The 27,148-nt window shown below is 36.5% G+C and overlaps 1 protein-coding gene across 1 annotated transcript in view; it reads right to left on the bottom strand.

Moving 5' to 3' along the window:
- Positions 1-8,885: 8,885 nt before the first annotated feature.
- Positions 8,886-27,148, bottom strand: part of TET1 (tet methylcytosine dioxygenase 1) — a 118,084-nt gene continuing 99,821 nt past the window's right edge. Inside the window, exons 7-11 of the mRNA XM_042909000.1 lie at positions 26,423-26,573; positions 22,249-22,338; positions 19,853-19,990; positions 16,898-17,246; positions 8,886-10,409 (exon numbers count right to left, since the gene is read on the bottom strand). Of these exons, the coding sequence (XP_042764934.1) occupies positions 9,394-10,409; positions 16,898-17,246; positions 19,853-19,990; positions 22,249-22,338; positions 26,423-26,573 (1,744 nt within the window). The 3' untranslated portion in view covers positions 8,886-9,393. The remainder of the gene's footprint in view (positions 10,410-16,897; positions 17,247-19,852; positions 19,991-22,248; positions 22,339-26,422; positions 26,574-27,148) is intronic.

Here is a 27,148-nt window from a genome sequence, read left to right as displayed (position 1 = left end):
GGGGGAGGGCTAAATGAGTAAGGGGCATTAAGGAATTTACCCCCAAAATCATTGTTGCACTATATGCTGACTAACTTGGATGTAAATTTTAAAAAATAAAATAAAATAAATTTTTAATGTTTATTTTTGAGAGAGAGAGAGAGAGAGAGAGCGAGCAGGAGAGGGGTAGAGAGAGACAGAGACACAGAATCCAAAGCAGGCTCCAGGCTCTGAGCTGTCAGCACAGGGCCTGTGCGCAGGGCTCGAATTCATGGAGTGTGAGATTATGACCCGAGCTGAGGTCGGACACTTAACCAACTGAGCCACCCAGGCGCCCCACCAGGGGTATGATCTTAGCCACTTAAAGCTTCAGAATTGATCTGTAAAATGGGGTTAATAAGAGTCCTTAATAGCATCACTGTGGGAGTTAAAGGATTTATATAAAATGCAAAGTTTTGGGCATATAATTATTCCATACGTGTAGCCATCTTGATTTAGGTTGAGCAAAATTCATCATTTGAACATCTCTAAATATTAAATCTTATAGCCTTATATAGTTAAAAATGTGTGGTTTTTATTTGACATTAAAATTTTAAAATATTATTTTGAAGAGGAAAGAAAAATTAGACTACCAGGTGCAAAATAGAAGTATAAAATTTATTTAAAACCACCCACAAAGTTCCGTGTAATCAGGAATGATACAATTTGCAATAGTTTTTTTAAAAACTCATGACAAAGATTTAAAATATAATTTCAATTACAGTATTCATTTAGCCTTATTCAGTTAGAACACTTAATAAAAAAGAAACTTTATGTTCTAAATAAATGAGACACACAAGGAAAATATAATAGACAATTTCCACAACTATCTTTACATGTATGTTTCAATACTAGTACATTTCAATGCATTTTGCTACATAAACATGAAATCATGTACAACTGCTGTGCACCAAAATTTAGCTTAATTAGGTTCTTTCAAGTAACATGCAATTCCAACTCACAAGTCTTCAAGTACTGCTAATAAGTGTTCCCTTGTATGCAGAGCACTACATGTTGAACTGTAATCATCACAATTAAGATTATTTCTTTCCCTTCTGCATGGTGAAGTGCTTTTTCTTTAAACGGTTTCTCCCATATGTTAAGAACCAAAACCAGATTTTGTAGAATTTTAAAATCTTTTTCTTATTAACTTATTTCATTGTATGGGATATTTAATACAGTAGGACTGCAATAGGTAAAAATAAATCCCCCTAAGCAAAAAATCAAAGGTACAAAATAAATAGTAAATATACCCTCAGAGGAGGAAAAGTCACCTAGAGACAGGAATATTAACTTGTGAAATTGATACTTCGTTATTGAAAGGTCAGTACTACTCTATTTCCCCATGATGAAGTATCTGTGAATATTTCGCTCCCACTATTAAGAAGCACTCATTCTTCTCCTTTGAACCAAAGTATTGATATGCACGTGAATCTACTTGGTAGGTCATCATATAACACAAGAGAAAATGAAGAAACTAGAAAGTAATGCTTTTCCTTCTGCCAAGTAGCTTTACAAATTTCTCTTCAGGGAACACTTCATGATTTCTTAGTAACTCAAAGATGACCATCCACCCATAGGTAACAATGCAAAAGCTGCCCTCCCCCCCCCCCCCCCATTACTATAAAACCGTTTCTGGAAAAATATTTCTCTTAAAGCACCTATCACAATGTTATCTGTTATAGAAGTTTAAAAAAAATGACCATACATAGTAATAAAAAATATTTAATCTTTGTTTTGCTTTTTTTTAAGAGCTGTTTTTGTAAGGTCCTATGTTGTCAGCCATTTTAGAATATCACAAACAGGCATTAATTAGTGAGGATAGGCAGTTACTGAATCAAATCACCAAAAGTGGAATTTATTTTGACTATTTAGGGAAGTTTGGGTTTTTCATTAGCAACCCATAATGTACTGATGGAATAGGCAAAATATCCTACCTCTTTATTTTTATAAAGAACTTACTAAAAACTTTACAAATACATCTCGTTATTTTTCTTAACTCTCTGGGCAAAGGTATGTTTAAACTTTGACTAGAGACTTTACATGGCTGGAAACAAAGAGGAAGGGAAAACAAAATGAAACAAATTTAAATAAGTGGGAGACAGTACGATCTCTTAGAGATGTCAACAACTTTACATTTTTACTATGAGTACCTGAAAACTAAAATAGTCAGTTTACTGAGCACATTCCCTTCTAGAAACCTGCACTTCAATATAACAAATACATTAAACTTTGATTATGAACTGCTGATCTTAGTCTTTTTAAAAGTAGTATTTTTTAAACAATTATTATTGAGGTTTCCCTTTGTTTTCGTAGCACAGGGACATTCCTTATTAAAAGGTTTATTTACAGGGGAAAAACTGAAACTTCATTAATCTAAGCCCTAATGCAAAAGTTCTGGGAATTTAGGGAGACCTTCCAAAGTATGCATTAAAAAATCACTGTCTAAATAAATAGTGGAAACAAAATACGTCAGAAACATGTTTTGCATATGTTAAATAGGGTTTACGTTATTCTTAGATCTGGTCTGACAAAATTTCTACCCACTAATACTAAGTCATTGTTTATGATGCCGAAATGCATTTATGTATTTTTGAGAGGGAGAGTGGGCACACAGGGAAGGGGCAGAGAGAATCCCAAGCAGGCTCCACACCACCAGCCTGGACCCTGATGTGGGGCCGGAACTCGTGAACTGTGAGATCACGCCCTAAGCCAAAGTCAGACACTTAACTGACTGAGGCACCCAGACGCCCTGATGCAGAAATGCACTTAGCAGTCTGCAGATATGAAATGGTTTAGTCTCAGATGGATTGACTTGGTGTATGACTTGGAGAAAGCCATTTGCCACTCTTGCCAATCAGCAGGTTCACCACCAGTAAGACGGGAACATTTGGACATCTGTCCAACCCTCAGTGTTGGGGAGAAAAAATGAGCACATTGTAAAGCAGTTTGATAACCTAAAACATTATAAAATACAGGGATTATAATTTTCTTACTACCATATTTGCATTCAAAATGGTTCCTCATTTTGAGCTATTTTTCACATAAAACTTATACGGTGGGGAGGAGAGCTATTAATGAATTTTTGGCTGGGCTGGTCGAGTGAACCAGCAGATTGTGAATAGGGGCACAAATCTCCCTCCTCTCTGCCCCTTAAATCCCCCCTATTATACTCAGAACTCCTGATAACTGATTTATCCCATCTTTAAGAATTCCTCAAGTTACTTTCAGTTCATTTTTAACCTTTCTCACCCAGATTTTAGAATATTTCCTATTATTGTCAAAACCCAATTTCCAAAGGGGTAAATTTACATTAGAAAGTAGATATCATCCACAAAACTGGGCCAGGAGATAAAACGTGCGAAAAAAATATGTATCTACTCTATAAATCAGACCTGTTATTAATTCAAAGTCACTGGTCAGACAACTTATAATTAGTATAATGTATTGTACAGAAATAGCAAAGCTATGCAGAAATAGTGCTAGAATATTTAACTTCTTATACAATTTTTTTTGCAAAACACTCAAGCACTAATAAACAAGTTAAGAGACAAACATTGTTGGGATTGTTAAAGAGAACAATGGGCGCATGACCACTATCTAATCCTAAAAACTGAATTTGCCTCTACCCAAAAATGGCTAAATAAAATATTTTGATTCTTTTTGGTATTATTCCACAAAAGATTTGTGAAACATGATTTTAGAAGACAGGAAAAGACACCTTGACCAAGATCACTGCTATTCTTGAAATGAACCATGTGTATATGTGTAGGGAGCATGGGGAATGGAGGCAGAACAGGGAGAGGAAGCAAGAGAATTTTAATTTAAAGAAAATCAGAGGAAAGGATAAAAACTGTAAAAAGAATGAAAGTACACTAGTAACATCATAGCGTCAGTGAAATGAAAAAAGAAAAATAACAAGCACAGTTTCTGGTCAAAGATGGCAAGTCTATACCTAGCCAAATGAAGAAGGAAACTACTTCTTAATACTGTCTCTCCAAAAGTGAACATGTTTCTGACAGCTGCAAGATTTTTTTCTGATGAACAAGACAAGAGAGAATGCCTTTCATAACAGCTGCTGGGGACAAAATTTCTATTTTAGGAAAACTAGGTTAAACTATTCAACAGGAGTTTCGAAAGTTGCGCACAAACATAAATCGGTTAAATCAGATGTAATGTGTTTAAAATCTGATAATAACATTCCTACCTTAGACTAAGTTTTGCTTCAGTTATAGGGGACATGTATGGCTGAACAAACAAGAAAAACTTGTGATCCCGGCGGGATCATGGTATCACAGTAGGAATGGGAAAAGTATGGCCAACAAAGCTGAGACAAGTGTTTGACTTCTAAAGCTAGAAATATCAAATATTGCATACTATCAAAAGAGAAACACATTGTGGGGCCCTTAAAGGAGAAGTGAAAATTAGGAGTGGCAAAATGAGGAATACCTTTGGATTACTTGAAGGAATAAAATACATGCCTTTCGAAGTAAACAGTGGTATTTGATCAGGTGCCCAGAAGACAAGGGGATTGAAACAAAGTCACCTAGATGTACTGGAATAAAGAGAATTGAAGTTTGTAGAGTTCAAGACAAAAAGAGTGATGTCTTGCATAAAAGCCAGTTTTATCATTTCCAAAATTAAAAGAACTTAGACACTCTTTTATACATGAGAAAAGAAAACAAAGAAACAACAACACAAACCCGCCAATAAATCTTAATACATTCTAAGAAAATACATGAATCCAGCTTCTGATAGACATGCTGATTCTTTCTGAATTGCATTCCAGAGCCATAAGTGGCATCATTTTCTCAACCTGTTAGAAGAAAGCTCAAAATGGAGCACAATTTTGATTTAGATAAGTCCAGACTCTTCAGGAATCAGGGCACTCATTATCATCACTTGGTTGAGTGTACCTTACGGTTGACATTGAAGTTACAAGTTCAATACACTTATGGGCAAGTTTAGGAACTGTGCACAATAAAACAGTATTCTAATACAGGTAGACAATCACTTCAAAATTAACTATGCTAGGATTTACTTGTGAGGCCAACTTGGCAGGAGGTGTGACTAGACTGTACAACCATGGCTAGGTAGTATATATATATACACTGGATATACTTTCTCCAATTCTTTTAGTCATTCAATTTTTCATAACTCCTTATATATGCCTAATAATTGTTCCAGGGGAAATAAAAGCCTGTACCGTGTAAGTACTTGATATATATATATTTTTTATTGAAATAGCAAATAAGACTATTGCCACATTTTGTTGGATTAGTTAACAGGACAACTTCATAGGTAAAAGTCAGCTAGATTTCCCACACAGGGGAATCTTGATCCAATTTCACTTGACTTATTTTCCTGAAGCCCTCAGGAAAACAAACAAAAAAATAAATAAATAAAAAAAACAAACAAAACAAAAAAAGCAATAGTAAAAATAAAAGGCCATTTTTATCTTTCACATGTACTGCAATAAGGTTATTTCCCAGTGATACAATACTCCCTGGGTGAAGAAATCAAGTTTCCTAAAATCCTCCTACGCACAACAAAGTGGCCTTCATTTGATGGTTTAAATTCTATTTATAAACATAAGTTATACACTGACATTAACATCTGCTCTTTAGGCCCCAGTGATTTAACTATAGGACTTCTAAGGTGTCTTCCAGGGCTATGAGAGGCCACTACCATATTACTTCACAATTCTTGTCATAAAATTGTACAGAAGATCAAAACTCACAGTTGTACTAAATCTAGACTAAAAAGAAATTTCCATGCAGCAAGAAGTTGTGAAATAGAAGGTAGCTATATATTATTAAAAGTCACATACAGCTACTGATTTACTCAGCACATTCAAAGGAAGTCCTGTGCTCGCTATAGGTGGAAGTTGTCATGCAATGTCAAAACTTTGTCCCAGATAAAAAAATCTGAATAGAATTTGTCTTAAAGAATAAACTTAAGTAGTTTGGGGTTATTTTCATACATGCTATTGTGGAATAAATGATGGTCCATTCAAATCCACTGAAGCAATAACATTAGAAAGTAGGTTACTTCGTATGAATTGTTATCTCATTTACACAAGGGTATGCATTCAATTAAGTATGTACTGGGGTTATGTCTTAAGCAAATTGCTTACGGATTTCATCTAGTTGAAATTCTATATTTAACAAATTAAATTATTTCACATGCAGATTGCATAACAAAGATGTTAGAAGGGTAAGCTGCAAACATTTTGCTAACATATTGCAAAAATTTACCTACAGCTATACATTTTCAGCTAGCCTCACTTTCCAATAATATGTTTCAATTAGGTCTATGACATGATGTACTTGGTACTTTGTAGATGGATTGGAAGATACAGGTGAGGCTGATAAGCAGAAGAAAACATTTTTTTCCAACCATGGCCTGAGAGCCATTAGAAATGGGAGTCTGAAGGGCAGAGTGATATATTGTAGGATTCTAAAATAGGCAGTTCATTGCAGTTAGTAAGTTTGTAACATATTATGGACAGGTTGGGTTAACACCGGGATCATGTATCAATGAATTCAATTATCATACCATGAACAAAGGCAGAAGATTCAAAAACTCAATTTGAGTGCTGTAAGAGAGGGGAAGCAAAAGGTGATCGTGACAGTAAAACATAAGAGGTGTAGAAATAATGTTAGATGACCAGTTTTCTGAGTGAAAATGTCATTTCAAACAAATTTATTTCCTTGCTTCATAAAAGCAGTCTAAAAGCAGTGTTGCTAGCATACAATCACAATGCTGTAGAACATTGAATAAGCAGGAGTTAAAAAAAAAAAAATCACAGGGCAGACAAAGGGATGGTAAACTGCTAATTTAAACTTATGAAGTAACGTCCAACAAAGTAGGGATCACGTGTGGTTCGCACCATGGGGTTATCGGTTGAGGCAGGCTATTGATGGTGTGAATTATAATAAGGAATGGAAAACATTTTAGTTGAGAAGGGATATTTTCATATATGTTTTTGGGGCAACTGCAGCCAACTTCACAATTTTCAATATTCCCCTAAGTCAACACTGGAGCTTCAAGTTCAGTTGTTAAGAAACTTATTCAGTTAGTGACCCTGATGGGAATTTCTGCAGATATATTATAATGGATTCTTTTGAAGGAAACTTGCTGTTTCTTTGAAAACCATGGATAAAAACATCTTTTAGGATTTAAATTCTTCAAGTTTACTTTGTCATGGGAGGCGATTCAAAGAAAATCAAAAGCTAACATTTAAATTCTGCAGACATTTAATAAGTGTTGAATGGTAAGAAGATGGATGGATGGATAAAGGGTGTTAAAACTTGATCCATTAAATCTGGTGATGAAATAATTTCTAGTGGGAGCTAAGGCCTAATATCTAAAATGAAATATCACAAGGGCGTATTCCTGATAGTCTAATACTAGTAAATATCTTATTGAAGCAGCAGAAACAATAAACAATCACTTATTTATATACTTATATGTATAAGAAACCTTAGGCTCACAAAAATATACATGTTTTAAAACGGAAATCTAAGGCACACAAAATACTAAAACAAGTCAATGAATCACCCTATTTTACATATTCAAGAAGCAGAAATCTACTTGTACAAGATGATGGTCTACCAATGGATATTTGTTATATACAATCCCTTCATATTCCTTTACTTGTATTAGTCAAAAGCTTGAAACTGATACTTTGCACCATATATTATTTTAATATAAGTTACAATGAGTTTTTCTTTAGAGAGCTTGCTGGAACTGTTTGCTTTTGCACCAAAATTGTTGAGTGTTAGCAGTTGTGGGCTTCCTATGGCATTTCCAAGGGAGAAGCACCATTAATTAGGTTTTCCACACTCCCAAGGAATCTGACACTTTGAATGTTATAGCACCTCTGCATTTTAACAGAATCAAGTATTTCATTGAAATTTCTTGTTCTAAACATTTTGCTCGGGCAATCCTTTTTGTTTTGTTATAAAATGAGCCAATAAAATAATGGGAATATATCATGGGAGGGCTAACATAAATGGAATGCCTATTTTCCTGTTACCTAGAACATAGGCAATTATCAGAGAAGATGAGTTTTCATTTTCCTAGAACGAATGTGCTTAAATCAACTACTTTGGATTAGTATTAACGGGCAATACCATTCCTACTGTTTCGGATGTGTGGATATGTGATGATGATAGGGAATTTATTTTTAAAAGATTCCTACGGGAATTTTATTCTTATTCTGTACCAGAATGATTTTAAGAACAAATAAGGCAGTTGGGATGGGTAGGGTTTTTGCTACTTTATTTTTATATTTGAACACCTTGAAACTTTAGAAGCATTTGACTCTACTGATTCCTACTATGTTTCATCTCCTTTTGGAAAAACCTTTCATGATTATACTGAGAAAGCTGGAGGGAAAAGTAAATTGGGGCCACTGTTGCTTGATAAATCAGAAGAGAGCACTCTTACTCAGCTCCAAATAAAGTGTTAATCGATATCGGTGATACGCTTCCTAATTCCGATTTTAGAGAAAATGAACAATTTTTGCATGTTCTAACTATTTTATAAGTAGCTAATATTTGCATGAGGACACATTAAAAAAAAAAAGAACACAACAAACCATATACATGATTAGAATACATATTGCAGTTAACAAGATGGAACTCTACACAGCAATAAATGATTTCTCTTGTATGCAAATATGCATAAACAATAGACAATAGGATTCTTATACTATACTATTTCAAGTTACTTTTAAAAATAGAAAGTGCTTTTAAAATATATATTTACAATTTATGAACAGCCTCCAACCATTATTAACAATAATGAATTATTTTATACAGGAGAGATATTTTGAGAGAAAACATTTCATTGGTTTATTTCAAAGGAATATGCCGATTTTCTAGCAATGATTGGAAGATGTTGGAACAATGGCACCATGAAAAAATAATGCAGCTTATTTTTAACTGTTGATGTGGGTAAGCACCAGGAGCTGTGTAGAGTTAACACTGTGTCTTGATTTTACATCATAGCACATTGAACCTGTTAAAATCCTCTAAAAATGACTCTTGTTTCATAGTAAACAGACTTAATTTAAAGCACCAAACTGAGTGATTCTATCAAGGTTAACACCTAACCAAAACATTTCTTTATGTATTGAAAACTATAAAACTTTTATTTTTGCTTAAAATGTGCACCTTCTACCAATTGTCAAAATATAGTCACAGTTAAGAAATACCCACCCCATTTTTGTTTTTTTTTGTTTTTTTTACCTCAGCCTTCAAATGGGTGAGATGAAGATATAAGTAAACGACAACATGACTTTCTTTTAACAGCACCTTGAAAAAATACACAAAACTAGCAAAGGCATTAAGAAGGGGAGAAAAGCTTTCAGACCCAATGGTTATAGGGCCCCGCAACATGTGTGAGAGCATAGGGGGACACTGTGACAATATTGTCATGGGTTAATGTTAATGCTTTATGAGAAGGAATTTGGTTCAATTCATTAACTTCAGGGGACAGTTCAGGACCCTCATTAGCTGCCTGGTCTTTCTGCTCTGAGGCCTTAGTTTTCTTATTCTTAGCTTCTTTAGCCTCAAACTTCATTTTGTTTAGTTCAAAACCATGTTGGGGCTTATTCAGGTTTTTGTGCTGGTAGAAGACAAGGGAGAGGCGTGTGGGATGATTCCGGTTTGGGTGTTCGACAGGAGTCGTTGCGTGAAGCTCTCGCCGGGCACACTCGATCAAAACGGAGCCATGAGCAGGCGCGATAGCCACCCCACCAACGTTGGCATCCAAGAAGATGTGCTCACTGTCTGACCAGTACTCATCAATGTGGGGCAATTTCTCCTCAGCAGGTGACAGGGGGTCATCTGAGAGGGGATCATCTGAGAGAGGCTCATCTGCTTCAGAGTGTGGCTCATCTTCTTCCACCAGAGAGGACGCAAGGTCATGAGGAGAGGCGGTGAATGGGGGTTGCTGGTTTGGATGATTAGAAGATAGCTGTTCAGATGGGCCAGTGGGAGGCTCAGAATAAACCAAGGAATCTGGCATGGGAGTAGACAAGGTGGGAAGAGGAACCACTTCACCAGGCTGTGCAATTCCAGCGCCTTCCCCCGCAGCTGCATTAGCACCACCGTGTCTCGCAGAAGGCATTGTGCAGTGAGGATTGCTACTTCTTTCTGAAAACCCGTACGAAACTGACGACACATCGTTCTTAAAAGGAGCTGTTGTGGCCGACACAGTCTTAGGGGACCAGGAGAGACTTGGAGGTATGTTAGCCTCTTTCCATGTGTGAGGAATGGATGGGGTCAATGAGTAGGTTTTAGTGTTGTCCGAACCTTTGAAGATAAAATGGGGTTCAGTTTCATTTTTTATTTCAAGGTGCAAGGCTTCGGTTTTATTCCCTAAACAGAGAAAAGGACACCAAATGCGAAGATAAGTACAAACTACTTTAGGTAGTTGTCTTTAAGGAGTATTTTAAAGAGAAATACATGACAAAACATTGATGATGGCAGTGTTGGTCAGTTTTGTTCTATTTACTTTAAGACAAACATACGAGCATGCTTTAAAAATCGCATGTAGTTTGGTATGCTTTTCCAACCAACAAATTTCCTTAAAGAATGCTTCCCTAGGCACACATTTAGCCAGAAGGATGCCCAGTGATTAAAATACTAAGAAATTAGAAACAACCTAATTGGCTATAAGGTAAATATTGAAATCATACATTGGAATACAACACAGGTAATAACATGACGATTCAGAGCAATATTTCTACCCAAAGAGATTATTGCATGATCTCATTTTCAAAAAAGTAAAAATAAGTAATAGTTTATAAATATTTCTGGGTCATGATAACATCATAACTGGCAAAGTTAATTACTAGGCAAAGGAAGTCACAGAAGAAGTTTTAGTTGAAGAGGCACCTAGGTGGCTCAGTCAGTTCAGTGTGTAACTCTTGCTTTTGGCTCAGGTACCATCTCACAATTTGTGAGTTCAAGCCCCCTGTTGCTTTCTGTGACAACAGCATGAGCCTGTTTGGGATTCACTGTCTCCCTCTCCCTCTCTCTCCCACTCTGTTCGTGATGCCATTCTCTCTCAAAATAAATAAATAATACACTAAAAGAATAGTGCTTATGGGTTAAGATTACAAAAAGACACGGGGTTATAAGCCTAATATTGTGCAGAGCGCTACCCACAGGGTATGTATTATTATTATTATTATTTTTAAGTTTATTTATTTTGAGAAGGAGACAGAAAGAGAGAGTGCATGTGTGCACAAGATCATGACCTAAGCTGAAATCAAGAATTGGCCACTTTACCAACTGAGCCACCCAGGCGCCCCATCAAGGTATATAGTATTAAAAACATAGCAGTAGGGGCGTCTGGGTGGCTCGGTTGGTTAAGCGGCCGACTTCGGCTCAGGTCATGATCTCGCAGTCCATGAATTCGAGCCCCGCGTTGGGCTCTGTGCTGACGGTCAGAGCCTGGAGCCTGTTTCAGATTCTGTGTCTCCCTCTCTCTGCCCCTCCCCCGTTCATGCTCTGTCTCTCTCTGTCTCAAAAATAAATAAACGTTAAAAAAAAAATTAAAAAAAAAAAAACATAGCATGTAAAGATGCTACTGGGGAATGACACGAAGATAAAGTTGGTAGAAATGCTGTTTACAGGCAGTATGGAATCAGGTATGTGACTCTTAAAATAAATCCAAAATAAGTGTCTGTAAAATGGAGCTGTATTCAAAAAAACTTATTCTAATTCTCCCCATCTTGCCTCTTCATTATCTCCCTATTAAATTTTTCTTAGCCTTGTATAAATGCCTGCTCTGTCATTTCTCTCATCTTACAAAAAATAAATAAGCAAACTCTTGTTGTAAATATGAAAAAAAAAATCAAACAAGTTAAGGAATACCCCGTAATTCTATAGTTGAGTAAAGTTGAATACAAATTCATGGTGTATTTTGTTCCCTCGGGCTCCTTGGAGAGATGGCTGAATTTATATATGGGGCAGTGTTATATAAAACAAGCCTGGAACATCGTGTTGGAAGCTAAGGAAACTATCAAAGGCAATCGAGGTCATGACAAAAAAATTCAGAAGCCAGCATGATGGGTTTCTACTGATCAAAGATGGAACAATTTGAGGATTTTTTGGTTTCAATTTGAAGATTTTTAAAGAATTGAAGATTTTTCATATTTAGTTAGGAATAAAAACCCTATTTAATATGCACTGAAATATGAACTATAAATAATAATAAAAATACTAGTAATAAAATAACAAAAATTAAAAAATTTTGAGATCCAAAAGATACTAAATTAAAAAAAACTGAACACACTGGAAATTGCTTAGGAACTAACTTGTATTCTAAAAACCGGTGAATAAAGGCAAATAGCCAAGCATTTATTCTAATTTCCCTACATGAACCATATCTCAGCATTAACAAGTTATTGGTAAGGGCAATATTTCTTTGTAAAAGAAGATCAACCACCAAATGGAAGAATGGTGGACTTTGTTGCTGCTCATGTAATAAAGAATATAGAATATGAGGGCACCTGGGTGGCTCAGTCGGTTAAGCGCCCGACTTCGGTTCAGGTCATGATCACATGGTTCATGGGTTTGAACCCTGCGTCAGGCTCTGTGCTGACAGCTCAGAGCCTGGAGCCTGATTCGGATTCTGTGTCCCCTCTCTCTCTGCTCCTCTCCTGCTCGTGCTCTGTCTCTCTCTGTCTCTCAACAATAAACAAATACTAAAAAAAAAAAAAAAAATATATATATATATATATATATATATATATATATATATAAATATATATATATAGAATATGATATTAAGTGTTTCTAAAATGGGTAAAAAGTTCATAGGGAATGTTATGATCAGTGATTCCCATTGACAACACCTGGACCATGGATCAGTCTTAACATCATAAAAAAGAGATATCACTGGACACTATATATTTCCTGATGTGAAGAAACGAGAGTGTTCAAATTGGACCGTGGTCTTTAAATAGTGTTTTTAAAGTGGAAGCTGAATTTGTCTCCACAGGACAATGGTTTTGGCTATATGAAAAAAAGAGAAAGGAAAAATTGGAAAAGCAAGCTTAAATAAGAAAGGTTTAGGAGACATATCAAATAACTATAACGTGTGACCTTGTTTGGATAATAATTTAAACAAAACAAAATGTGGGGCGCCTGGGTGGCTCAGTCGGTTAAGCATCCAGCTTTGGCTCAAGTCATGATCTCACAGCCCGTGAGTTCGATCCCCGCGTCAGGCTCTGTGCTGACAGCTCAGAGCCTGGAGCCTGATTCGGATTCTGTGTCCCCTCTCTCTCTGCTCCTCTTCTGCTCGTGCTCTGTCTCTCTCTGTGTCTCAACAATAAACAAATACTAAAAAAAAAATATATATATATATATATATATATAAATATATATATATAGAATATGATATTAAGTGTTTCTAAAATGGGTAAAAAGTTCATAGGGAATGTTATGATCAGTGATTCCCATTGACAACACCTGGACCATGGATCAGTCTTAACATCATAAAAAAGAGATATCACTGGACACTATATATTTCCTGATGTGAAGAAACGAGAGTGTTCAAATTGGACCGTGATCTTTAAATAGTGTTTTTAAAGTGGAAGCTGAATTTGTCTCCACAGGACAATGGTTTTGGCTATATGAAAAAAAGAGAAAGGAAAAATTGGAAAAGCAAGCTTAAATAAGAAAGGTTTAGGAGACATATCAAATAACTATAACGTGTGACCTTGTTTGGATAATAATTTAAACAAAACAAAATGTGGGGCGCCTGGGTGGCTCAGTCGGTTAAGCATCCAGCTTCGGCTCAAGTCATGATCTCACAGCCCGTGAGTTCGATCCCCGCGTCAGGCTCTGTGCTGACAGCTCAGAGCCTGGAGCCTGATTCGGATTCTGTGTCCCCTCTCTCTCTGCTCCTCTTCTGCTCGTGCTCTGTCTCTCTCTGTCTCTCAACAATAAACAAATACTAAAAAAAAAAAAAAAAATATATATATATATATATATATATAAATATATATATATAGAATATGATATTAAGTGTTTCTAAAATGGGTAAAAAGTTCATAGGGAATGTTATGATCAGTGATTCCCATTGACAACACCTGGACCATGGATCAGTCTTAACATCATAAAAAAGAGATATCACTGGACACTATATATTTCCTGATGTGAAGAAACGAGAGTGTTCAAATTGGACCGTGGTCTTTAAATAGTGTTTTTAAAGTGGAAGCTGAATTTGTCTCCACAGGACAATGGTTTTGGCTATATGAAAAAAAGAGAAAGGAAAAATTGGAAAAGCAAGCTTAAATAAGAAAGGTTTAGGAGACATATCAAATAACTATAACGTGTGACCTTGTTTGGATAATTTAAACAAAACAAAATGTGGGGCGCCTGGGTGGCTCAGTCGGTTAAGCATCCAGCTTGGGCTCAGGTCATGATCTCACAGCCCGTGAGTTCGAGCCCCGCGTCAGGCTCTGTGCTGACAGCTCAGAGCCTGGAGCCTGCTTCAGATTCTGTGTCTCCCTCTCTCTCTGCCCCTCCCCTGCTCATGCTCTGCCTCTCTCTGTCTCAAAAATAAAAACATTAAAAAAATTTTTTTTAAACAAAACAAAATGAAAAACAAAAGAAAAATCATTTAGGAGAAAAATGGAGCATTTTTTTGGTTTTGTTTTGAAGTAGGCACCATGCCCTCCCTATGTGGGGCTTGAACTCACGACCCTGAGATCAAGAGTCAGGTGGTTCTCCTACCGAGTCACAAAGGCACCCCAAACGGAGCAATTTGAACATTGATTGGTATGAAAACAATATTTGATTTGTTTGTTTTAGGTATTGCGGTTATAAAAATTACTTATTGTTTAATGACATACTGATGAAGTAATTGATAAGATAATATGATGTGAGTTCTGCAATTTATTATTGAGGGAAGTGAGATTCATTAAATAATTCACTCACTCTATACCTTTAAAACATTTTTCCATTTAAGAAAAAACCTCTCAACCTTTAAAACTTCACTGCATTCAACTGATTCCCTTTATAACCAAGCACAAGAATCTCTCCATTTCTCTCCCATTTTGCCAGCAATCTACTTCAATAATGCTCAAGCAGGACCTCCCACCGCCTGTAAAACTCAGAGTGAAACTTGTTTTCATCTCACTTGACATGGTTGATCACTCCCTCCTTGAAACACTGCATATACTCTTAGAGTTCCATTAATACCTCACCAGACCTTCCAAGACTGTGTTCATCTCTGAAGCCTGTACAAATTGGGAATTCCCAGGACTTCTCCTTCTACCTCCTTTAGTTCTCTGTGATTTCATTTACTCTCAGGCTTTGAAATTCTATCTCTATGCAGCTGACTTCCTAAGTTATATCTCCAGCCAAAATCTTTTCTTTGAACTACACTCTTATTCAACTGTTTACCTAACGGTTGTCTGACAGGTGTCTTAAACTTGACAGGTCCAGAAGTGAGCTTCTGATCTCCCTCTGTATGTTTCCAAATTTGTTCTTTCCCATTTCTCATGATTCTTGGTGATTTCCCCATCTTTCCAGTCACTCCAGACCAATAACACCAGGATAAACAGTGAGACTTTTTTTTGTCCACAATCCAGATTTTTCAGAAATCCTGTTGACTCTACCTTGAAAACAGATCCAGAACCAGGCATCTCTCATGTCCTCATTAGCCAGTCTGGTTCAAGCTCCATCACCTTTTTCTTGAGCTGTTAGGATGTAGCCTCTTTACCATTACCCTACTTTTCTGTTCTGTCTACTGGTTTCTAGTTCAACCCAGTAAGCAGAATGTTAAGTTTGAGTCACATCATACACCATCTCTATGTTTTTTTTTAAGACTTTACTTTTAAGTAATCTCACACCCAACGTGGGCTTGAACTTACAACCCCAAGATCAATAGTAAAATGCTCCACCAAATGAGCGAGCCAGGTGCCCCAGCCCCTCTCTATTCTGAAATCTCCAGTAGCCTTCCTTTCACTCACTAAATGCTGATATCTTTACAGCAGTCAACAAAGCCCGAGATGAAACGCTCCAACACCCCTCTTCCCTCTCCAATCTATTTCTTACTCCTCTCCCCATTTCATGCTCTGCTTCAGCCACACTGGCCTCTTTGCTTGCATAAAGTATTCAAGGTAACCTCTTGTCCCCTGATCTTTACGTTTGCCATTTCCTCTGCGTAGAATGCTATTTCTCCCAATAAAAACACTAAGGGTTCTCATTGGCCTAAGGACTTTACTCAAATACTCCATTCTCAACAAATAGCTTTCTGACAACCATATCCAAATAGAATTCTCTCACAGAGCTCTCTCTCCTCTTTCACTGCTAACTTTCCAACACCCAGAACAGCACAAAGTGGTACTCAGTAATATTTGTTGACTGGATTACTTGTATTTGATGCTAAATGTGACCAAGGAAGACTTCAAGGAAGTGATGTCATTTCCCATGTTCCAAGAAGGAGTAGGGCTTCAAAGTAGATGGGACCAAACAAGAAAAACAGGTTTCTGTTTGTTTTCTTAAAGCATAAATAGAAAAAATACCAAGAAATACTGATGGGTCACTTTTTTGTTGACTTTTAGTTTTGGAAAGTATGTAGAAATTGTGTACATGCATGGATTCAGTGTCTTATTTTGAACTCTAAAGCAACATGTATTAGAAACAAGTGAGATTTAAGAATAATTACCTAATTGAATTAACATCTGATCTAAAGTTGTTTTTTGCTGTGTTTTGTTTTCACAATGCCTCATTCCTAAGAGAGCAGCAAGGATAAAGGACAGGGGAAGTGGGGTGCAAGGGAAAGTCCCAACACTTTGGCTAGTGGGAGTTGTGCACAGAGACTCAGCAGCATCCATAGGCCTCACCTAAAAGCGACAGCGATGAAGCCTTGCTATTGTTTGTGGTCGAGTTATTCTTCCGCTTGATTCGAGGAATGAATTTCTTCTCCACAGCTCTTATCTTATGTGCAAGAACTTCTGTCATCATCGCTGCCCTTTTCTTCCCAGAACGAGGAACAGGCTGAGTGAAACGTGTTCTTTTTTTACGGCGGGGTGTGAGCACCTCGATGGCCCCAGATTTGATCTTGGCTTCCATTCCTTCACTAGAGCCAAACTCATCTGTGTCTGAGAGTTTGTAGAGCGGTAGCACATGCAGCTGCTCATCTTGAGGAATAACCCCCAAGGAGCGATTATCCTCTCGTGTTAAAGTACAAACCTGACAGAAAGAAAACATGAAATAGGTCCTGCACATTCAGAGTTATTTCTACCTTCTAATTGTTGCCACTGTGAAAGGGATCTATGTTCCCATTCTATGTTCCATTGGTTCCTGCTGGTATATTAATTTTGCACAACTAATATACATCAAGCCACTCAACATTCTTCAATTCTAGTAATTTATCAATTATCTGTAAGCAGACCAGCATACTTTTGAGTTGATCTTATAAGTACATATTATGCACGTTTATGTATTTTATAATATTTATAATGTTTGTTTATTTTTGAGAGAGAGAAAGAGACAGAGAGAGAGAGAGCAGGGGAAGGGCAGAGAGACCATATCGTAGGTAGGCTCTGCGCCATCAGCACAGAGCCTGATGTGGGGCTTGAACCCATGGATCGTGAGCTCATGACCTGAGCGAAAACCAAGAGTCAGACACTAAACTGAGCCACTGAGGTGCTTGTTTAAAAATTTTTTAAATGTTTATTTCTTTATTTTTGAGAGTATAATATTTTTAAAAAGTAAACTCTGTTGGGGTGCCTGGGTGGCTGCGACTTTGGCTCAGGTCACGATCGCATGGTTCATGGGTTCAAGCCCCACATGGGGCTTTGCCCTGACAGTGCCGAGCCTGCTTGGTATTCTTTCTCTCTTTCTTTCTCTGCCCCTTGCCCATTTGCACTCTCTCCCTCTCAAAGTGAATACATAAAACTGAAAACAAAACAAAACAAAACAAAACCACACAAGTAAACTCTATCCCCGATGTGGGCTTGAACTCATGACAAAGAGATCAACAGTTGCATGCTCTACTGGCTGAGTCAGCCAGGCACTCCTGTAATATTTTAAATACTAGGTCTTTTTGTTATATTTCATCTTACTCCATTGTCCAAGTTAAGGAATGTTTACTGGACTGTCCACAGCTTTCATACTAAATATTAACTATTAAGATATTATTTTAGCCTATATATTACCATATTTCTTAACTATTTAAATAATGACACATTCATTGGGTAGAGGGGGATTACTTATGAAAAATTTCCAGATTGTAAGGTTGACAGAACTTGATGAATACAGATGGTAAAGAAAGATAAACTTAGTTTTATTTTCTCAGTATCTATAGTCATGTTTACCGGCAAGACTTGAAATACTAAAGTCTCTTGGGTGTAATTTGTGAATAATTTAAAGTAATCATGTTAAAAATTAGACTCTTGCATCAATAAATGTTTAAGCGGTTTATTTGTTCACAGGGACACTAAGAAGGGGCCGAGGAGACAAGATACAAGGAGCATGATTAGAAAGACTGAGGCAGCAGACAGGGAGGCAAGTGAGTTGGTAGCTGAAGGTCAAGATTCCAGGGTTTCAGAAATGCAGAACTTTGGAGTCAGGGCAAGTTCTAGGTACAAGCCTCATTGCATGAGCAATGACAGCAGAGGAGAAGAGGCCACACTGAATGATACACAAGAGAAGCACAAGAAGAAGACGAACCAAAATCCAGTTTGACTGAAACTAATTCACTCTGATCATGGATATTGTGTCATGAAGCAATTCAAGGAAAGTGACTACCCAAGCAGTGACAACGAACCACACTGTGGCCACGATTCACCTGGACAGATTTCTACTATTTCAACTTTGAAAATAACATTTGTCTCAAAGACTATAGTCAACGACAGTGGAGAGGAATGATAATGCAAAAAAAAAAAAAAAAAATTTTTTTTGGCTCCTTAATTCTATCAGTCATAGACTTCACTGGCTAAACAAGGAGGGAAGGCTGCCTTTTGACGGATTAGATTGTGTCCTTCTAGTCACAGTGTAAGGGACTGTAGCTATGTCTTTCTTATATGGGGCCAACCAGACTGGTGTCATGCAAAAACAGAGGAAATCACTCCATATTAATCTCTTATTTTACTAGGTGAGGAAATAATGACTTGAACCAAATCCATTTCATTTAAAAAAGACAACTGTGTGATTTTTCTCAGGGTCTTTTACCTAATTTAAGTGTTTCTTAATTGACTTCATGCTATGGGCGTATAATTCTTTTCATGGCTGTAAACATAAGTATGAGCACTGAAATGCAAATATTTCTGATAATTCTGGAATATTAATGGAACTTTATACATACATACTGGTATTAAGAACAAACATGAACAAGAAAACGATACATTCAGGATAATTCCATCACAAAAACCCTTTGGTACCCAGAAGGCAAAAAAAGAGAACCGATAAATTGCTTAACTTCCTACCTATCAGTTTGAGAGCATACAAGAGTGCTCCTACCTGCTAGCAAACACACCACAATTAAATACAAGATTCAAGACCTTCAAAAAATATTTAAGGCCAGTTCTGTAACTTTGTGGAAGGACTTGGACAATAACATAAATGCTATTGATGTATATACTATGTGAGACAGAACATAAAATATGATTTTTAAAATTTAATTCATCTCTGCACCCAACGTGGGGCTGGAACCCATGATATTGAGAACAAGAGTCATGTGCTCCTCTGACGGAGTCAGGCTGGGGCCCCTAAAATAAAATTTTTAACAGTAATCATATCCAGCCTAACCACACAGAGATGGAGCTTTTAGAATCAAAAGCCATCTATGTACATACCACAGTGCTTCCATTATTCATGTTGTGAATGTCCCTGTGGGGATGGGCACAGAAGTCTAGGCAAGCAGTGACCCCAGAGAAAGGACGACCCTCTTTGCTGCCAAGCCGACATTCTCGGGCAACATGTTCATATTCTACCTAAAAAAGAAATGTATGACACACAGTTGTGAGAGACAGAAAGAATCACCTTCAGTAAAGAATAAAAGTCACTTCCTGACCAGGCTCTTAAACTAATGACACATTGCAATTTCAGATATTTATGACCATAGTGCGTTAAAGTAGTGGATGTGTAGCTCAGAAACATTCAGGAGGAAGAGTCTGATAGTACACAAAGGAAAATGCAAATCCCTGGCTGTGACTGATGGTAGGATGATAAAAATACCTGCTGCTGGTGAATAAACAAGCAGAGCAAGCCTAATTTATTCCATTAGGAAGAGAGACTAACATAGTGCATTAATTATGTGGGAAGAGTCCTCAAGGTCTATAAATATACATGTATTCATAAACCAGTATAAAAAATGAATTTATAACTATTTTATTTTATTGTTATTATTATTAATTTTTTAAAGTAGGCTTCAGGCAGGGCTCCAACTTAAGACCCTGAGGTCAAGAGTCAGACGCTTAAGCGACTGAACCACCCATGTGTCCCTATAACTCTTTTTAAAATGAAAAGTTGAATTTAACAGAAAGGATGTTATTTATGACAATACAAATAAAGATTTAAGAAATATAGACCATAGGTCTCTGGTTATGTTTAAGATAAAAAGATATTGGGGTGCCTGGGTAAATACACACAATGAAATGCTATTGAGCCTTAAAATGGAATGAAATTCTATGGTGCCTGGGTGGCTCAGCCAGTTAAGCATCTAACTTTGGCTCAGGGCATGATCTCGCGGTTTGTGGGTTCAAGCCCCGCGTAGGGCTCTGTGCTGACAGCTTGGAGCCTGGAGCTTGCTTTGGATTCTGTGTCTCCCTCACTCTCTCTGCCCCTCCCCAACTCTCTCTCTCAGTTCCTGAGTTTGAGCCCTGCATTGGGCTCTCTGCTGTCAGTGCAGAGCACACTTTGGATCCTCTCTCTGCACCTCCCCCAGTCTCGCAGACTCTGTCAAAGATAAACTTTTAAAAGATATTTACACGTATTTTCCACCTTGTGATGACTGCACACGTGTGTATTGCAAAAGGATTGCCACAGGAAGGTTAGGTAACATCTCAATCCCTTAACACTATGAGGTTTATTTTGTGTGTGTAGTGATAATTGAAGATCTCTTAAAAACTTGTAAGTATATAATATAGTATTGTTAATTAAATTATAGCCTCAATGCTGTGCAATAGATGCCCAAATTGTATTTATCTTATAGCTAGCTGGAAGTTTGTACCCTCTGATCAACTCCCTGCTTCCCTCAACCCTCATTTCTTTTATTTTTTTTAAATTTATTTATTTTGAGAGAGAGGGAGAGAGAGGAAGGGAGAGAGAGAGGAAGGGAGAGAGAGAGAGAGAGAGAGACAGAGAGACAGAGAGAGAGAATGATTGGGAGAGAGGCAGAGAGAGAAAGGGAGAGAGAGAATCCCAAGCAAGCTCCATGCCTGTAGCACAGAGCCCAACATGGGGCTCGAACCACAAACTGGGAGATCGTGACCTAAGCCAATATCAAGAGTCAGACATTCAACTAGCTTAGCCACCCAGGTGCTCCTCCTTTAATTTGTGGATGATGTCCTTTGAAGCACAAAATTTAAAAATTTTGAATTTCTTTCAGTTGTCCTTAATAGAACCTTCAGCAAAGTGTTTAATAGAAATGGTGAGAGTAGATATTCTTGTCTTGTTCCACATATAAAGCAAAAAATGTTTTAGTCTTTTATCATGATTATGATATTAGCTGTGGGTTGTTATAGATGTCCTGTATCAGGTTGAGCCAATTCACTTCTATTTCTATTTTGATGACTGTTTTAATCATGAAAGTGTTAGCTTTTGTCAAATGTCTTTATACAGAGAGATTATGTGGTTTTTGTCATTTGTTCTATTAATATATTCAGTATACTGGACTGATGGAATTTTCTTGTGTAGAATCAATCATGCATTTCTGCTTTTATAAATTATAGTTCTAGAAATAACCAGAATTCTGTCACTCTGGAATTTTAATTTAATTCAACTGTCATAACAGGAAGTTTTTAAAGACAGATAAATATCCATTTTTTTTAATTAAAAAAATAGAAAAAAGTTTTTCTTTACAGTAATCTCTACACCCAATGTGGGGCTTGAACTCACAACCCTGAGATCAAGAGCCACATGTTCTGCCCTCTGAGCCAGCTAGGCACCCCCAGGCTAGATAATTTTTGAAGTTGTTCTATAAAGATAGATAACCATGTTCAAGAGTACTGCATCTGGTCCCCAAACATACCTGGTTTTGGTAAGCAACTGGAGCATACTGCTTATAAATTGGAGCTAATCGTGTAGCCAAACTCTGTAAATTATCTTCAAGGTTTTTTTCCTATAGGAAAAGACAGTCCATAAAAGTTGTTTCATAATGACATACAAGTTTTAGGTGTGTGAAAAAGAGTGATAAATCATTGCTGATGTGTGGTTGATGCACAATTCATACTTACCCTAATAAAAGAGATACCACAGAAAATAAACTGGGTTGTTTTTTCATAAAATCGAAAGCCTTAGTCATTGTTATGGTTTAACTATGTTGTAAGTGAGTTAGAAATGTAAATGGTGTTAGAGATAAGGTGTAAACCTGCTCACGTTGCTAAATATAAATACAAGAACCGTATTTTATATTTATTTAGCAGTACCGGGTACTTAAATCAAGTAGGACTGTAAGGAGCCTTGACACCATATCAAGAATCTGGATTGCTACCGATGGAAGAAACATGGAAGACTTTTCAAAGGAGAACAGTCTTTAACAAGAGTCTCCATTAAAAATGTCACTGATGACAGTATGAGGTATCCAACACAAAAGGAGACTTTGGAAACAATAGTTGAAAGAGCACTGTGATAATTTTTCAGAGAGGATTGTATTCTAAATCAAATCAAAGACTTGATAAATGATCAATCACATCCAAGGAAGACTATGGAAGGGAAACTGAGAGCAAGGATGAAAGGAAGAATTAAGGAGGCTCAAGGCTTCTGCTTCATTTCAGATTTGATGGATGCCAAGAACACAGAAAGACCTTCATGTGGATACGTATCGGATTATAAAAGCCAAAGCCACACACAGTATAGACATAGGAAGTTAATTCTTTTTCTTTTCTTTTTTTAAAGTAGGCTCCACAACCAGCATGGAGCCCAATGTGGGTTTTGAACTCACGACCCTGAGATGAAGACCTGAGCTGCAATCAAGAGTCAGACACGTAAACGACTGAGCCACCCACCTGCCCCAGGAAGTTAATTCTTGGGTGCCTTTAACAAACCCCAATTTGAGCAACTGAAAAGCATCAGTGGTAATAACCTTTTTTGTTTCCTACTGATTTAGGCTGATTCTTTCACTGAAAAAGAAATTTATCTATTTGGCATATATCTAAATTACTCTGTTCCTTTCATCTGTCTTCTTACGTATGTGAAACTTAATATAGCTTAATAAATATCATCAGGAAAGTCAGGACCCTCCTTTAAAAAACTTCCTGACTATACTCACCCATTAATTATTTCATTTATTTGAAGAAAACTTCACAATTGTGATTTAAGTACCTATTGAAAATATTTTGATTATGTTTTGTAACACCTGAAATATTAAGTGGAGTAATTGTGTTTTACTACTGGTAGATAATGAATTCACAAAGAGTATCAGAAGTTAGACTGAGTATATGGTCATCAGGAAACATTTATTGTGTGGAAATGTTGAAATATATTAGGCCCACAGAAATTAAATAAAGCTTATATAGGTGACCATTACAAATGTAAGTCTCATTATTCATAATGTAAGGATCTTGACACTCTGTTTCATTAGAACAAATGTGTTTGTCAGATATAGAGGTTTCTTCATATCGGGTCCTAACATGTCAGGGCTCAAGCCTATATTCCTCTTCTCTTTTCATCCTAAACCTGATCTCTAGGACTGTCATATCCACATCTGTGGTTATAATTACTATCTGGACAAGAAATCACACTTGAGCTTCAGATTGTTATTATTGACCTGACATCCCCACTTGGATTTACCATAGAAATCTCTCACCCAGTGGTTCCAAACTGAATTCATAATCTGCCTTTTTGAAACCTTATGTCAAGAAATAGCACTACCATCTGATTATGAAAACCTTTCCAGACTACCACTATCCACTTGTCCTCTGTCACAACCAATTCCAAGTTACTATTATCCCTTCTCTGGACTATTCTTTTTTTTTTTTTAATGTTTATTTATTTCTGAGAGAGAGAGAGAGAAAGAGAGTGTAAAAGGGAGAGGGGCAGAAAGAGAGGGAGACACAGAATCCGAAGCCAACTCCAGGCTCTGAGCTGTCAGCACAGAGCCTGATGTGGGGATTGAACTCACAAACCGCAATACCATGATCTCAGCCCAAAGTTGGAAGCTTAACTGACTGAGCCACCCAGGCGCACTTGGACTATTTATTCTTAAAGCTAGCTCAACTTGCTAAACACACTCTTCAACAATTTTAATACATTATTCAAAGAGCAGCTAAAGAGATCCCTTTGAAAGACAAGGGTAATTGTACCACTATTCTCATTAAAACCCTTCAATGATTTTCCAAAATGTTTGACATATAAGGCCACTGCATTCACCTTACTCTCTCTTGCCTGCTGAGCTTCATACTGGCCTTCTGTCAGTTCCTGGAATGAGAAATGCTTCTTCCTGTATTATAAGCACTATATAGATATTACTCATTATTTATAAAGACCATAGAAAAAGATCATGATTCATATAATATTATTATGTTGTAGAATAAAAATGTAACACTTATGTCAATACTCTGATGTATTTATACACAGGCAGTTTCATCATAAGATATTTGTAAAGAAAACTGATTAATTTTAAGGGAGAATGGACATCACATTATCAAGTGTTCTTATGTTTGAAGATAGCACCTTTCCATGATCAGGTATAGCCTTTAGTAAATTTTATCGTTTTCTCCCTAGAGGTCTAATACACTTCTTTGATTTTTAAATGTAAGCTCTACACCCAATGGGGCTTCAACTCATGACCCTAAGATCTAGAGTTGCACACTCTTGAGACTGAGCCAGCCAGGTGCCCCTAACATACTTATTAGATTTCTTTTAAGGTATTTTATCTGCAAATGATAGTTCTCTCACTAAAATCATTTACATGTTTTATTGCAACAGACAGGAACTCTAAAAAATGCTAAATAATTCCACTTACCTCTTTAAAGGGATCATTATTAATTCTGAGGTTCTTGGAAAGATGATATATTCACCTTATTATGGCTATAATTGAGAATCATTCCTGCTGTTGTATTTTGTGTTTCCTATTTATCTTGTATTCTAATGACTTTTAAAAATCCTTTTGCTGATTTATGTATAGGTTGTCTTCCTTAGAAAGATTTTTTCCCCACACTACTTTAAAATGCAAAAATTCTATTTAAATTCATCTAAAAAAATTTTAAACATATGCTTTCTTAAATATATGTTTTTCTGACAAATTCTAGAGCAGTGTTTTCCAAGCTGTGGGTCATGACTCAGTAGAGGGCTATGAAGTCAATTTAGTAAGTCACATCTAACAAAGAACAATGAAATTTTATAAAAAGTATTGTAGTGAATACCAGTGATCATTCGTTATAATTAAATTAGATATTAAGTTTTTTAATAATTTAATATCTTCTCTAACATATAAGATGAAGTATTATTTACTGAAGGTTTTGTTTTAATTATTTACTTGCATATATCTATTGTATAGCAGTTTATAATATAAAATGTTTTTTATTCTTGGTCACAGCTCAAAGTTTGAAAAACACTGATCTTAGAGTTAATTGGTATCTAAATCATCTCCACTCCAAACAAAGCATAAAACATCACCACATTTAGTTCCTGTAGGTGCCCCACCCCCTCCCAGTGCCTACCCACCCTTGAGCTGGTAAGAGTATGGAATTATACTTATCGGTTGTTATTTTAATTTAAAAAAATGTAAGTACTCAACTTATTTAAACTTAACAGTAAGGTTGACTAATTTCTTTGCTCACCATGGCCTCGTGTCCCGGACAGATTGGTTCCGGTTTCATATATCTTCTTTCTGGATTACGTCCTTTAGTAATTCTTTCATAGTAGTTCTGTGGGTAGTAAACTTTCTGAGTCTTTGAAATGTTGGCAAATGGTTTTATTTATTTTTCCTACTTTGGCTGGGTATAAAATTCTAGGTTCTTTGAACAATTATTGTCTTTGGGGTTTGGGGAGAAGGAGGAGGGAGCCAGGGACAGTGGCAATTTGGGCTCAGAGATGAAGACTTTACCTAATTTATTGAGAATTTTAAACTATTTACATATATATATTCTTACTGTTTTTTCCACTACTTCTAAAATATTTAATTGTTTTACTATTTAAAAAACATTTTAAGGAATGTACTTATAAACTCATTGTGAAATTTAAAAGTAAAAAAGGGCACTTACGTGTAAGGGAGAGCTTGGATCAATTCTAAATCTTCTAGGGCTTGGGCTTCTACCAAATTTACATCCATTGAAATACATACTCCAGGAACAACCAAAAGAGAAGGAAGCTCCACAAGTCTCTGGATCAATTCCTTGACATGTACAGGTACGACTGTAAGATGATAATTGCAAGGGAATGAACTGATAAAGCGGGCCAATACCTCAGAAAGAACATTTCAGATTCCTATAATTTTAGAAGTATAGATGACTAATGAATTGATTTTAACACATCTATTTTATTACTGATTTTACCTTAAGTAGTGTTGACAACCCAAAGCTAAATGCCCTTGAATATAGGCCAATTTTTAACTAAAATGTTTGCTCACGATTGGAAATCCAAATAAATAGCAATAAACTATACAGAAATATACATATGGATATGTCCAAGGAGAGGAAATAAAGAATCTAGATTTTAATCCTGGATCTGTTCCCTATCAGATGTGAAAATTAGAGTATCTCATTAGCTCTTTGGACTTTAGCTCCTTCATCTATAAACTGACATTGATATAATTCTCTGAGGATTGACAGTGGATAAGATATTTTGCATGTGAGATCACTCTCAATTTTAATGAAGGTCTTTATTAGGGCGCCTGGGTGGCTCAGTTGGTTAAGCATTGGACTCTTGATTTTGGCTAAGGTCATTATCTTGCAGTTTGTGAGTTCAAGCCCCATGTCGGGCTCACTGCT

The sequence above is a fragment of the Panthera leo genome, chromosome D2 (genome assembly GCF_018350215.1).
Source record: "Panthera leo isolate Ple1 chromosome D2, P.leo_Ple1_pat1.1, whole genome shotgun sequence".
Taxonomy (NCBI): Eukaryota; Metazoa; Chordata; class Mammalia; order Carnivora; family Felidae; genus Panthera; species Panthera leo.
The sequence above is the reverse complement of the archived record's forward strand: the minus strand, read 5'-3'. Positions and strand labels throughout refer to the sequence as shown.